We start from the raw sequence: 13079 nt of genomic DNA on the forward strand, positions 1-13079 counted from the left end.
GACGCCACAGGTGCCTCTAACTGCTCCCTGGTACTGCGCAGGGAGATTAGAGACCCTGAACTGTCAACACCAGTTCTGGCCTCAGGGTGTCTGTTGAGTCTGGTACCGATGAGTGCCACACTGGCTGTTTCCACAGTGACAGCGTATCAGACAGCAAAGGAACTACTCTGCCTTTCCATCCTGACCTCTCTTGGTCCAAGACTTTACCAGGGCTACATTGTTTATAGCTCCATTGGCTGGGCAGGCTGCTGAACCTTTCTGGCAGCACCACACCCCAATGTTTTCCTTACACAGTCTGTGGAAGTGGGGCCAGTGCTGGGTTCAGTGCCAGGGACCTCCTTGGCACTGTTGCATCCTGCATCACCAATGTTACCATGGTGGCTCTCAACACCTTCCACTTTGGCATCATCAGCTACTTCGGCACTGACACTGAATTCGGAATCAACATCACTCCTGGCATCAGGAACAGAGGCGTACTCGATGAGAGCAGTAGTTTTCACCCTCTGCACCAGTCCCTCCCTCGTTTTGGGCAATGGATGAGTTGGACTGGTTGCTCGTCCCCTCAGGGCTGCATCCACCTTTATCCCCAGAAAACCGAGACTCCTCAGCATCAAGCTCGGGATCTTCTTCCTTTCACTCACCATCACCTGGCCTACATCGGGGGGTTCTTCATGGAGCACCAAGGGTACCAAGACTGGGCACTTGTTTCGTGGTTGGAACAGAAGTCCCTGGCCCTGCGCCTACTGGCCACCAATGCCCTATCTTTATCCCCAGTGGCCTCCATTAATTGGTGGGATGCTGCTTGGTCGTTGAGGTCACACTCCTTATCTCGCTTTAGGTGAGATTACCAGACAAGTCAGTCAATCCACTGCAGGTTCAGGCCCCAGTGAGCCTTCCCCTTGCCTACGACAAAGTGCTTGGAGAAACATTTTGTCCCAGTGCTCGGAGTTGAGGCCTTTTACTTCCTTCTGGCTTCAAATTCCCTGCTCATAACTGCAGTGAACAACACAGCCCAGCTGAGCAGATTTAAGTTCACTCGTAAGGACAAGGATTCTAAAAGGATGGACTTAATGGGTAGAAAGATCTACACCACGTCTTCACTGTAAATGTGGACTGCGATGCAGCAGGTATTGGCCAAATATGACTTTGTGAATTGGACGGCAATGTTTAAGTTTGCAGACCAGCCTACAGGGAGGAATTTTGAGCATTCATCACTGAAGGCTGCTTGGTGGCCAGATATTGTAGCAGTCTGCGCTGGACATTGCGGACACTTCAGCCCAAGTGATGGCCTTGTTAGTGACCATGAGAAGGGCATCCTGGCTGCAGAATTTGGGCATTACTCCCAATGTGGAGTGGTCAAACTACCCCATGAAGTCACCTAGGGTGGAATTATGTCATGGTTCAGTCAAGTCAAGAGGACCACGGTCATATACATAAACCACCAAGGAGGGACAAAAAGCCCAGTGCTACACGCAGAAGCAATATAAATAATGAGATGGGCAGACCAGTCTTTCCTTTCTCTAAAAGTAATTTACATAAAAGGAGAGCTGAACCAGAAGGAAGAATGGCTAGCAGACACAAAGTCAACTCTTTGGAATGCTGCCTTAACCAGGAAGTCTTCAACCTGATCTCACAGACATTTGATCTCTGTTCAGCTGATTGGGTCACAAACTTCAAGAATGAAAAATGACTGAATTATTTCAGCAGTGAAACACACCCCAACTCCTTGGAAACAGATGCCATGGTACACAGGTGGCTGCAAGGCCTGCTCTACACATTCCCACCTTTCCCACTCCTCAGGAAAGTGATCCAAAAGAAAAAGAGAAAACAAACAATGGTAATAGTACCAACTCCCTACTGGCCAAGGAGACCATTGTTTTCCAATTGGAATCATCACTGCAGCTACCGAGACCACCAGATATCCTTTTCAAGGTCCTTTTCTCCATTGAGACTCAGACTGGCTTCAACTAACAGTCTGCCTATTTCAATGGAAGCATTAGCAACCCTCGGTCTGTCCTCAAAATCATTAAGATGGGGTTCTCATCTAGGAGAGTGTCTATATTAAAGGCCTACTTCTCCATCTGGACCAAATTCAGCATCTAGGGCCTGAAGCAATGTAGACCCAAAAGATCCAGGATTTCTAGCTATTTTGGACTTTGTCCAACAGGGAATGGATAGCGGTCTTTGACCCAGCATCATAACATGCCAAGTATCAGCCACTGCCATCAGCCTTCTATTCACAGGATCCTCAGGATCTATGACCGATAACCCCCATGGTATCCAGATTTCTCAGAGCAGTCAGACTAATCTTCGCATAATGGGACTACCTCTGGTGATAAAAGCCATAACAATTCACAACAATTGAACCTCTGACTTCAATATTCAACATTCTAGCACTCCTTCAAAACCTGTTTTCTGGTGACCATTACACCTGCTAGATAAGTTTAAGAGCTGGCAGCATTATCTATGCAGGAACCTTACTGCAAGTTCCACAATGACAAAGGTGGTGTGGAGAACTCCAGAATCATTTCTCCCCAAAGCAAACTCTCCTTTCGATGCTTCACAGGAGATTATTCTTCCCTCATTCTGTGCCAGGCCACAGCATCCCACTGAGAAGCTGTTGCACATCTTAGATGTCAGAAGAGCACTGAAGTACATAGTTATCGGGTTGACATGAACATTATTGTTACTAGTCTCTTTTTACAAGATGTGGAATGACTCATCTGGTGGCAAGCAAGAAAAGGGAGCATGGCCATCATGAGCAGCGCTGCAACCTAAACCACCTCTGGAAATTGCAGAGTGGAAACGGAGTTGTGGAAGATGCTGTTTGCGGAAAAGAAATTATCATGTAAAGAAATTTTCCATTCCCTGCACTTTTACTGCAGACAAGAAGGCTGGTGATCACCTGCCCACTAAAATGACACCAAATATAATTCTATTCTGCCACTATGAGGAAGAAAACATCACTATATGATGAAATCAACTGCTTTCGCCAAGTAGACTCAATAAATTAAATACTTCACTATTTTTGGAGTGGTGCAGCATTTACATCTCTAATTATTTACTATGATATAAACAAATGTGTGAGTGATTGTTTCCTTTTGATAAGAATTAAATATCAGAAGCACCTTCAGAGATCAGTGAAATCATGCAGCCAGAGAACATAAAAGTCAATGTATAGTTTTCATCCTACCCTAATCAGTAATGAAGAAATAAGTCTTAACCTACTTAACAGTACGTAAGACTACTGTCTGAATAGATTCAGTTCAGTAATTTTTAAAAATTCATTACCTGCAAGGTATACCACCTTTAGAGTAAATGGCAGAAAATGCAGAAGGAGCTCTTGAATGATCCCCAAACTGGTGGACAAAAAAGTAAAATACATGACTTACTCACTATCATAATATTTCAGTTATAACCATTAGAAACATATTTTAGTATTGCAGTTTAGAGAGAAATGTGAAACAATCTTATAATCGGAAAACAATTGTAAAGGGCACCACAGAGACTGGATAGAAAAAGAATTCTAACATTTAATTAAATAAGTAAGTATAACCTCACAGCAGTATGTTATTACTCTTTTGTTAAGAAATTTTGAAAATGAGTAAATATGCTCATCCTGGATGAACCCATCCCATTTTTCTACTTTCTCATGCAAGTAGTCCCACTTAAATCAATGATGGCCCCATGGGCAGAGGAGTTCTCATCACATAACTGGGTAGGGAGCATGGCTCCTGAGCTCTCCATGCTCCTCCCGCTGGTACACAGACAGCATGCAGTGTGACTTGAATGAAGAGGGGATATGAGCTGGACAGGGTGGGGCAGGGGAGGATACTGGGACAAGGAGACTGGGAGCCAGTGGGGGGTGAGAAGACTAGACTGGATGAGGAGCCAGGGAGGAGACATGAAATTGATAGGCAGCAGGTTTAAAACAAACAAAAGGAAGTATTTCTTCACACAATGCACAGTCAACCTGTGTAACTCCTTGTCAAATGATGTTGTGAAGGCCAAGACTATAACAGGGTTAAAAAAAAATGAGAAATTCATGGCAGATATGTCCATCAATGCTATTAGCCAGGAGAGGAAGGGATTGCCGTTTGCCAGAGGCTGGGAATGGCCGACAGGATGGATCACTAGATGATTACCTGTTCTATTCATTCCCTCTGACGCACTTGGCATTGATCACTGTCAGAAGATGGGATACTGAGGTAGATGGACCATTGGCCATACTGGGTCAGATCATTCTTATGAATACTTCCCTCCTCACTAACCAAGGGTCTTCTGCAGGGGCCTATCTACTTTATGACCAAGTCATAGCAAGCCTCTCTACTATCTTCTCCTTCATAGGCTGCTCCTTGCAGTATTACACTCTACAGGACTTCTACCTGGTAGTTTCACATGAACTGGGTTCTCTCCCTTGAGCCAGGGACTCCTGCTCCTTCCTATTCCTGACAGCTGTCACCTGCAACTGACCTATTTGCTGGATTTTATGAGGACTAGATGATCTTCCAGCTATCACCTGATCCCTGAATCAGCTGGGAGGCAAGGCAGCTGATCAGTCACAGGTGGGGATAGGCCAAAATCCTTTTAAAGGGAGCGATACCTATCTTGTACTGAAAACCCTTTATCCTTTAGTATGTGTGTGTGTTTATTATTTTTAGAAGGAAAAAACATAAGAGAAAACGGAAGTATTCCTATATAGCAAAACCAATTCTAGAATGGAAAGGTTGCAGTCAAATACCCTTGCGAAAAGGATAAGGAATTAGATACTGCTTACCTCAGGCATTAGGGCTGGCAGACCTTGGAGACTCAATGATTACCTACAAAAGTTAGGAATCTAAACTCACAAATCAGATGGATCAGATGAAGTGTCTCCATGCACAGAAAACATATTTCCTATTGGGGAAAAAAGTGCTTTCTATAGCATTCATCCAGTAAGGAAGGAGATATTCTTGAAAATGATGCTGATGCTCGCAATATCTTTGCCTGCTCTTTCTAGCTCATGCCACCTCAGAACAGTCAGGGCTGAAGATTTTAAGATACCTGTGATTGCTTCTGTTATGCACTTATTCTGTCAGTCTGATGCTGACATATCAGTGAAGACGAGAATTTTACATGTATTGGCACTACTGTTTTTTGCCTTAAAACAAACAAAAAAAAATAACCTCTAATCCAGTGTTTCTTAACCTAGGGTTTTAGAGGGGTCGCAAGTGCAGAGCTGGTATTGGGGGTGGCAAGAAAGGCAATTGCTGTAGCCACAGGGGCGCCATGAAACTAAGTTACATGCCTCAGCCCCGTGGGGGTGGGACTCAGGCTTCAGGGGTACAGTAGTTTGGAAAGGTTAAGAACCACTGCTCTAATCTAACTTCAAGGAAACTGACTAAAGTTATTTTTTCAGTACTTAAGATAAAGACAGAGCTCAACCTTTAAGAAAACAAAAACAAAACTCAATAATGTCAGAGCTATGTTGAGGGAATAAACAGAGGAAAAAAAGTATAGTATCAGAAGTCACACTAATGTCTCCATAGTTGAGGTTTCCATTTTAAGATCCATTTTCACTCCTCAAATATATGCTAAAAATGTCTTTGTCATCTGAAGTTTCACATGTGTGTTGCAGAAGATTTTTTTATTTTTGGAAAGGGATAACAGGATGTTTAAATCAGTCATGGAAGGTATTTCTGAGATATGTAACTTTAAAGTGCATATTTAAAATTAAAATAAAATTTTACAAATATTTTGTTCAGTTCTGTCTCAAAAAGTGACTTGTTTGACAAACTCAGTTTATTTTTATTCAATAACCTCTGATAAGCTCTAAGGCATAAAGTTTTTTTTTTTCTTTTAATAAGGCAAGGCACTAAATTTAGGAGTTACTTGTTATGGGATTTTGGCAAATTTGAATATTTCCTTAGGAGTCCAGTAGGACCTAAGCACGCTTTTTGAAAACAAAATCTAACCCCTAGCCCTTTTCTGTGTGAAGATAGCCTTCAAAATGTAAATTTAACATTAGGGTTGTTTGTTGTAGTGACTTCTTCATTAAAAACTGTAAGAAAAATAATCATAAATGTTTGTACCACAGCTGTGCCATTCTCTGCTACCATCAGGAAGAATTTGTAATGATTCTATTTCCTGTTCTGGACAACTAGAATCTTCCACTTACCACACCCTAGGGATAGGCAGTTGAGAAATATTAACCCTTCCCCTCCAACTTCACCATCTCTACCAGCAGTGACACCAGCAGAAATTGATAGCACTCTTAGATTCATACATTCCAAGGCCAGAAGGGACCGTTGTGATCATCTAATCTGACCTCCTGAATAACACAGATCATAGAACTTCCAAAATAATTCCTAGAGCACTTCCTTCAGAAAAAAATCCAGTCTTGATTTAAAAATTGCCAGTGATGGAGAATTCACCATGAACCTTGGCAAACTGTCCAATGGCTAATTACTCTCACTGTTAATGTCCATTTATTTCTAGTCTATATTTGTCTAGCTTCAACTTCCATGTAGATACCTCCAAGTCACCTCTTAACCTTCTCTTTGTTAAACTGAACAGATTGAGCTCCTTGAGTCTATCAATGTCAGACATGTTTTCTTAGTCTTTCATCATTCTCATGGTTCTTCCTGAATCCGCTCCAATTTATCAACCTTCTTCAGAAGGACTGAATTAATCCTTTGGCCACAGCTCTGGGAGTTCATGGTCAGCTGATTATCCTCACAACACCCAAATCTTTTTCAGAGTTACTGATTCCCAGGATAGAGTCCCCCATCCTGTAACTATGACCTACATTCTTTGTTCCTAGATATACATTTATATTTAGCTGTCTTAAAATGCAAAATAGTGGAATTTCTAACATCTCTTGGTGCTATTGTTTCAGTTTTTTAGGGTGGCTGAACAAGACAAAGTAAACTTCATACCATTAAAAGATCCACTATTGTCTCTGCAGTTGGAAAGGCTCGCAGCTTCTTTTTCATGGAATCGTAGGACTGGAAGAGACCTCGAAAGGTCATCTAGTCTAGTCCCCTGCACTTGTTGCAGGACCACACATTATCTAGACCATCTGTGATGGATGTTTGTCTAATCTACTCTTAAAGATGTCCATTGATGGAGATTCCACACCCTCCCTAGACAATTTATTCCAGTGTTTAACTACCCTGACAGTTAGGAAAAATTTCTTAATGTCCAGCCTAAACCGCTCTTGCTGCAATTTAAGCCCTTTCTTCTTGTCCTATCCTCAGGAGTTAAGGAGAACAATTTTTCTCTCTCCTCATTATAACAAACTTTTATGTACTTGAAAACTGTTATGTCCCCCCTCAGTCTTTTCTTCTCCAGACTAAATAAACCCGATTTTTTCAATCTTCCCTCAGAGGTCATGTTTTCTAGATCTTTAATAATTTTTGTTGCTCTCTGGACCTTCTCCAATTTGTCCATGTCTTTCCTGAAATGTGGCACCCAGAAATAGACATAATACTCCTGCTGAGGCCTTATCAACATGGAGTAGAGTGGAAGAATTACTTCTTGTGTCTTGCTTACAACATTCCTGCTAGTACATCCCAGAATTGTGTTTGCTTTTTTTTTTGCAGCAGTATTACACTGATGACTCATGTTTAGCCTGTGATCCACTATGACCCCCAGATTCCCTTCTGCAGTACTCTTGCCTAGGGAGTCATTTCCCATTTTATATGTTTGCAACTGATTGTTCCTTTCTAAGTGGAGTACTTTGCATTTGTCCTTATTGAATTTCATCATTTCACCATTTTGTCCAGATCATTTTGAATTTCAATCTGATCCTCCAAAGCACTTGCAACCCCTCATCTTGGTATCATTTGCAAACTTTATAAATGTACTCTCTCCGCTACTATCTAAATCACAGATGAAGATATTGAAAGACCTGAACCCAGAACTGATCCCTGCAGGACGCCACTCAATATGCCCTTCAAACTTGACTGTGAAAAAGTTTACATTCTGGTATATATAGGAAAATATAAAATAAATATATATAAATATAAAATAACATCTGAATCCTAGAAAACCTTAGATCTTCTGTGCTCAAAGATTTCTGCTGTCCCAGCTTAATGCCATCAGCTTTATGCCTCTCACTTTCTGTTTGGCCCTACTCATTTATGTTGGTACAGAATGTTGGCAGTTTCCAAGAAAAATGAATTTGTTTAGTAATAACATCTCTACATACCGGATCAATAGTTTTGGGGTTAAGTTTATCACTAGGCCTTGGTCGTGGCTTAACTGCAAGATCTGGAGAACTAGATGAAGGAGATGAAGATGTCTTGCTTTTCTGTATTGCAGTCTTTGGTTTTATTCGGAAATCTGTTGACATTCTTTTATCATAACTTCCTAGAATGAAAAAAGGAAACAAACCTAAAAAATAGACTTCTCATTCCCACTTTATAGCAAATTAAAAGGTTTAATCCTGATTTCTTTTTTTTTTTTTTTTTTTTGTGCCTAAATCTCACGTTCTTGAGTGTGCAGGGAATCCTGGAAATATGAACCAATGTATATAAATCACGTATTGCTGAACACCCAAAACAGTGCAAGGTACATACCAATTACTCCATTTTTCAAACACACGCCTCCACATCTCTTTGTTTCCTGCATTGCTGTCCTTTAGTACTCTGCTAATGCTGGTGAAGAAAAAGTAAATAAGGAAGTGTTATTTATTCCTTCTCATAACACAAAAACTAGGGTTTACCAAATGAAATTAATAGGCGGAGGTTTAAAACAAACAAAAGGAATTATTTCGTGATACAATGCACAGTCAACCTGTGAACTCCTTGCCAGAGGATGTTGTGAAGGCCAAGACTATAATGGGATTAAAAAATGAACTAAGTGAGTTCATGGAGGATAAGTCCATCAATGGCTATTAGCCAGGACAGGCAGGGATTGCTGTTTGCCAGAGGCTAGGAATGGCTGACGAGGTGGATCACTTGATGATTACCTGTTCTATTCATTCCCTCCGAAGCACCTGACATTGGCCACTGTTGGAAGACAGGATACTGGGCTAGATGGACCATTGGTTTGACCCACAGGGCCTTTTTTATATTTGTAAAAACAATTTTATTCTTGACTTACATCTTGGATTTGCCTATATGTATTTTCTCTTTTTCTCAGAATATTGGCCTTCCCTGACTATACGGCTGGTCTAGTTTAAAAAGAGGACTCAATATACTACTGCTAAAAGTCCTGTTGATACACAGGAAAATCTTACATGAAGTTAATATTAAATTATTGATGGAATTTATTAATGTCTAAAAATATGAATGCATCTACTATATTAAAGCTGGCAATGATTCTAAAGATAAAAGTGATGACGTTCCTATGTAACAAAATTCTGTGATTTTGTACATAACTTACTACTGCCAATTTATCATCACCAAACTTCTTATTACTACATCACACTTAAGATATTCCTCCAAGTGCCAGAATAATTGGTCTCTGAATGTTTTCCATGTTATAAAAGCTACAAATAGTAAAACAAAAAAAACCAGTAAAATCATCATTATACTATATCAGGCAAACAATTCAGTACTGTTGTTAGTGCCAAACTTCAAAATCTACATTGACATAATGATGCTTGCTAAAAAGTAATATTAGCAATAAAACAGAAACATTGTACATATTTTCCTCAAAGCATTCAGAAAGTTCACATAATTAGAAGCATATTCCACCAGGTGGCAAGCATGGTGAAAAAAAAAGCATCTGCAGTAGTGCACAGTATCTGTAGTGCACAGGATCATTGAGTTTAATATTGTTAATTAGCTTAACATTTGAACATGTGTTTACAGATTGTTGCAAGAGCACATTTTAAAAGAAAAAATACTATAATTTGATAAATAGCATGGTCATCCACAGTAAGACACTCTAAATCAGTTTTTCTTCTGAGAAGTAATTAAGCCACATGATAAAGATTTCATCAGAAAAGAAAGCAGGCAACAACAAATTCTAATATTCCAGATGTAGTGACCTTACCAGCAAAGAACAAGAATCAAAATAAAATATGTGGCTATGGATAACAAAAATTTCAGCACCTGAGGACAAATCAAGTTGAGTTAAAAGGAGAAAGGGGGGGAGGAGGCGGGGAAGTACTTTACCCAAGAAGACTTCAGTCTTTCGACTACTTAGTCTGAAGTTATTGTGCAGCCAGGAATCAGCTGCACAATAGAAATGTATAAATGACATACATTTAGGAGAGGTACAGTGAGATGCATAGAAGTGATGTCCAAGATTAAAACTAGAAATTAAAAAATCCCAATAGTAGATAACAGGCCTTAGTTAAAAATCCTTAAACAGTAATAAAACAAGCAAGCTTGAGGAGAAGTCAAACTATAAGGGCATGTTGAGAATTATAGTTCCGTGGAGGCACAGAGAAGGGACTATACATATATGGGGGTAGAAGCAGAGTACTATGGGACTATGGTTAAAGTCTATGGAGGGTGCATGCAGGGCAACACTTAATGAGTACACAGGGCTGTATTTGAGTGTTATAGTTATGTCTAAGTAAGGTACATACAGTGTCATATGAGGAACACAACAAGGCCATCTAGGGGAATGTAAGCAGGCTTTGGGGGCATATATGATAAATAGGTCTATGAGATGTTTGCATGGTTTTATGGAAATAATAGCTCTATGTACAGGGCTGCATAGGAGAGGTATGTAGGCAGCTCAGGGGTGGGGTACGCAGGATACATGCGTATGGGAACATATTCAGGGCTCTGGGGAGCTATGCAGAGTACAGAGGAGCACGTGTGGCATGGGTCCATGGGGTATATGTGGGGCTCTAGAGGAATATACAGGGTTACAGAGCTTTAGGAGGCATTTGCAGGGTTCTCTGGGGTACAGGTCAATGGGGGTGTATGCAGGGCTCAGGAGGGATGCGAGATTTGGGGCTATTGGGATGTTTACAGACTCTGCAGGACTCGGAGCTTTGCGGGTGTTTGCAGGGCTCTGGGTGGATGAAGATTTCACGGTCCTGGGGAGTGTTGGCTCTGGGGTGTTGGCGGAGCTCCGGGTCTGGGGGGGGGGGTTTGCTGGGGCTCTGCTGTACGGGGCGTTTGCGGGGGGCGCAGGTGGGTGAGGGAGCTCTGGAGAGGGGGAGGCGGGGCTCGGTCCAGGACCGTGGGGGAGCTCTGAGCGTTCCCGGCTGCTGGAGGAGGAGGAGCAGTGACACGTCGGCCGCAGCCCCCAGCTCAGCCCGACAGAGTCGCGCTCCGCCCGGCTAAATCCTCGCCCGGCTACAGGCCGCCATCCTTACCGGGTCCGCCAAGCGCCGGGGAAGCACAGCTACTCACCAGCCCACAGCGACGCCACCTGGCCCGCCGGTTGCTAAGGAAGCTAGCTCCGCTGCTACATCTACTGGCCGCGGGAAGGCCCAATTTCCGGCAAAGACGCTGCAGCGGGCGGCGAGCGGGCCAGGGGAGCATGCGCAGAGGTGGACAGCCTCGCCCGTTCGCGGGGCTGGGGGAGAGAAGGGGGTGTCCGGTGTTCATAAGCCCCTCCCCCCCTCCGCTCACTCTTCCGTGTACTCTGGGCCGGTGCGGGGGAGTCCCGGCGCCCCTCCCCTCCTTGCTGGGAGCGGCCAGCTGCAGGCTGCGTGAGCCTCGGCCACGCACAGACGGGGCATGCGGGAGTGGGGTCACGCGCTGCTCTGTGTCTACCTGGGCAGCGTCTTCACCAGCTTAGCAAAGCCTGGCACTGGTTGCGGGCTCTGGGCTTAGGGCCCCCGTGTTTGGTCCTGCCTCAGCTGTGATTGTTACAACTGTCATAATTATCCCCTCTAAAGCATTGTTGCCCTGGGCAGCTAATGGTACCTCCTTGGAGTCAGGCCTGGTCTCGCCAGCCTTGCAGGCTCCCTTTGGGCTCTGAGGCTTAATCACTGGCTGTAGGATATTCCCCCATAGGTCCTAACCGAGTGAATCCCTGTGCCCATGCAAAGCCAGTGCCAGGACCTTCCTGTGCTAACAAGACCCACTGTGAAGTCAAAATGTAGGAAAGCAGGGCCCAGGCTTCTCTTTTTCTTCCCACCAATTTGTTCCACCAGACCAAAGAGCAATTTTAAATGGGATGAAATACGGTGTAAGTTGAACCAACTAGCCGTTGCTGTGTGCCTTGGTTCCTTGTCCAAAGCTCAATGCCTCCTTAGAAGTCATCCTGCCGCATGAGCAGCTTTAATTGTATTCTGTCAAGCTACCTTCGCTGTTTGGAAAGCAAAATTAAGTGTCAAAGAACAGAGGAAGCATCTTGAACAAATCAAAACCTAAATATGTGGCTTCTAGCTTGTAAATGCACACATATAGGAAGAAATATTAAAGGCAAAGGAAGACTTTCATCTTATGCTATACATTTGTGACTTGGATTAGATTGGTGAAGCAAAGCTCTCATTTTTCTCCAGTAGGAAGACAAGATAACACCAGTGATTTGGGACATATTTTTAGTTTAATTTTATTTTTTAGTTACGGAGTAGCAGTTTGCAGACTGGGATACACATTCCATTTGCAGGTACTTCTTTTGGATAAAAACACTCCAATAAAGATATAAGCTGAGCCACCAGTTTCATCTTCCAGATAACAGGTGTCATAATGTATCAACACTTGACAGTTATAAGTCTCATACAATATTTGCTGATAAGCCAAGAGGCCTGTGTAGTGAGTAACCTTTTCAGTAAAGATTACAATTTTTCTTCCCCAGCAGACCCTATTACATATGGCATCTTCACTGCTCTTTAGAAGATACATTTGTTCTTTTGAATGCATGCCAGTGAATTCCCCAAATAGGAGACTTTTTTGTTGTTGTTGCTTAAATTGTGCAAGGTGTGTGTTCATTCCTTTCAATATCAGTAATACACAATGAAGGACTGTGACTTAAAAAGAAATTGCATTAGACAACCTATTCAGTTAGTTTTCTGCAGTAATAGATGGGAATAAACAATGGCAGTGCTGAAACATAGTTATGGTCTGTCTGTCTGACAGCTAACACAAGCCCTAGATTTTGGTCAGCACTAGCATTTCAAAATAAGCTTTAGCCAACGCAAATGATTTATATCTGCCAATGACTGTTGTAAAATAAGG

At 42.4% G+C, this 13079-nt stretch overlaps 1 protein-coding gene across 2 annotated transcripts in view; it reads right to left on the bottom strand.

The window, feature by feature from the left end:
- Window positions 1–11318, bottom strand: part of PACRGL (parkin coregulated like) — a 29611-nt gene extending 18293 nt beyond the window's left edge. The window contains exons 1-5 of one of the 2 annotated variants that reach the window (XM_067530294.1): window positions 9370–9425; window positions 8954–8993; window positions 8562–8639; window positions 8192–8352; window positions 3292–3359 (exon numbers count right to left, since the gene is read on the bottom strand). In XM_067530294.1, coding sequence (XP_067386395.1) covers window positions 3292–3359; window positions 8192–8352; window positions 8562–8613 — 281 coding nt within the window. In that variant the 5' untranslated portion in view covers window positions 8614–8639; window positions 8954–8993; window positions 9370–9425. Of the gene's footprint in view, window positions 1–3291; window positions 3360–8191; window positions 8353–8561; window positions 8640–8953; window positions 8994–9369; window positions 9426–11303 lie in introns of those variants that run through there. The other variant, XM_067530295.1, reaches the window with a different exon arrangement.
- Between the last annotated feature and the right edge of the window lie 1761 nt (window positions 11319–13079).

This window comes from Emydura macquarii, unplaced genomic scaffold, assembly GCF_026122565.2.
Source record: "Emydura macquarii macquarii isolate MOO-44397 ecotype Brisbane River unplaced genomic scaffold, CSIRO-AGI_Emac_v2 contig_3062, whole genome shotgun sequence".
Taxonomy (NCBI): Eukaryota; Metazoa; Chordata; order Testudines; family Chelidae; genus Emydura; species Emydura macquarii.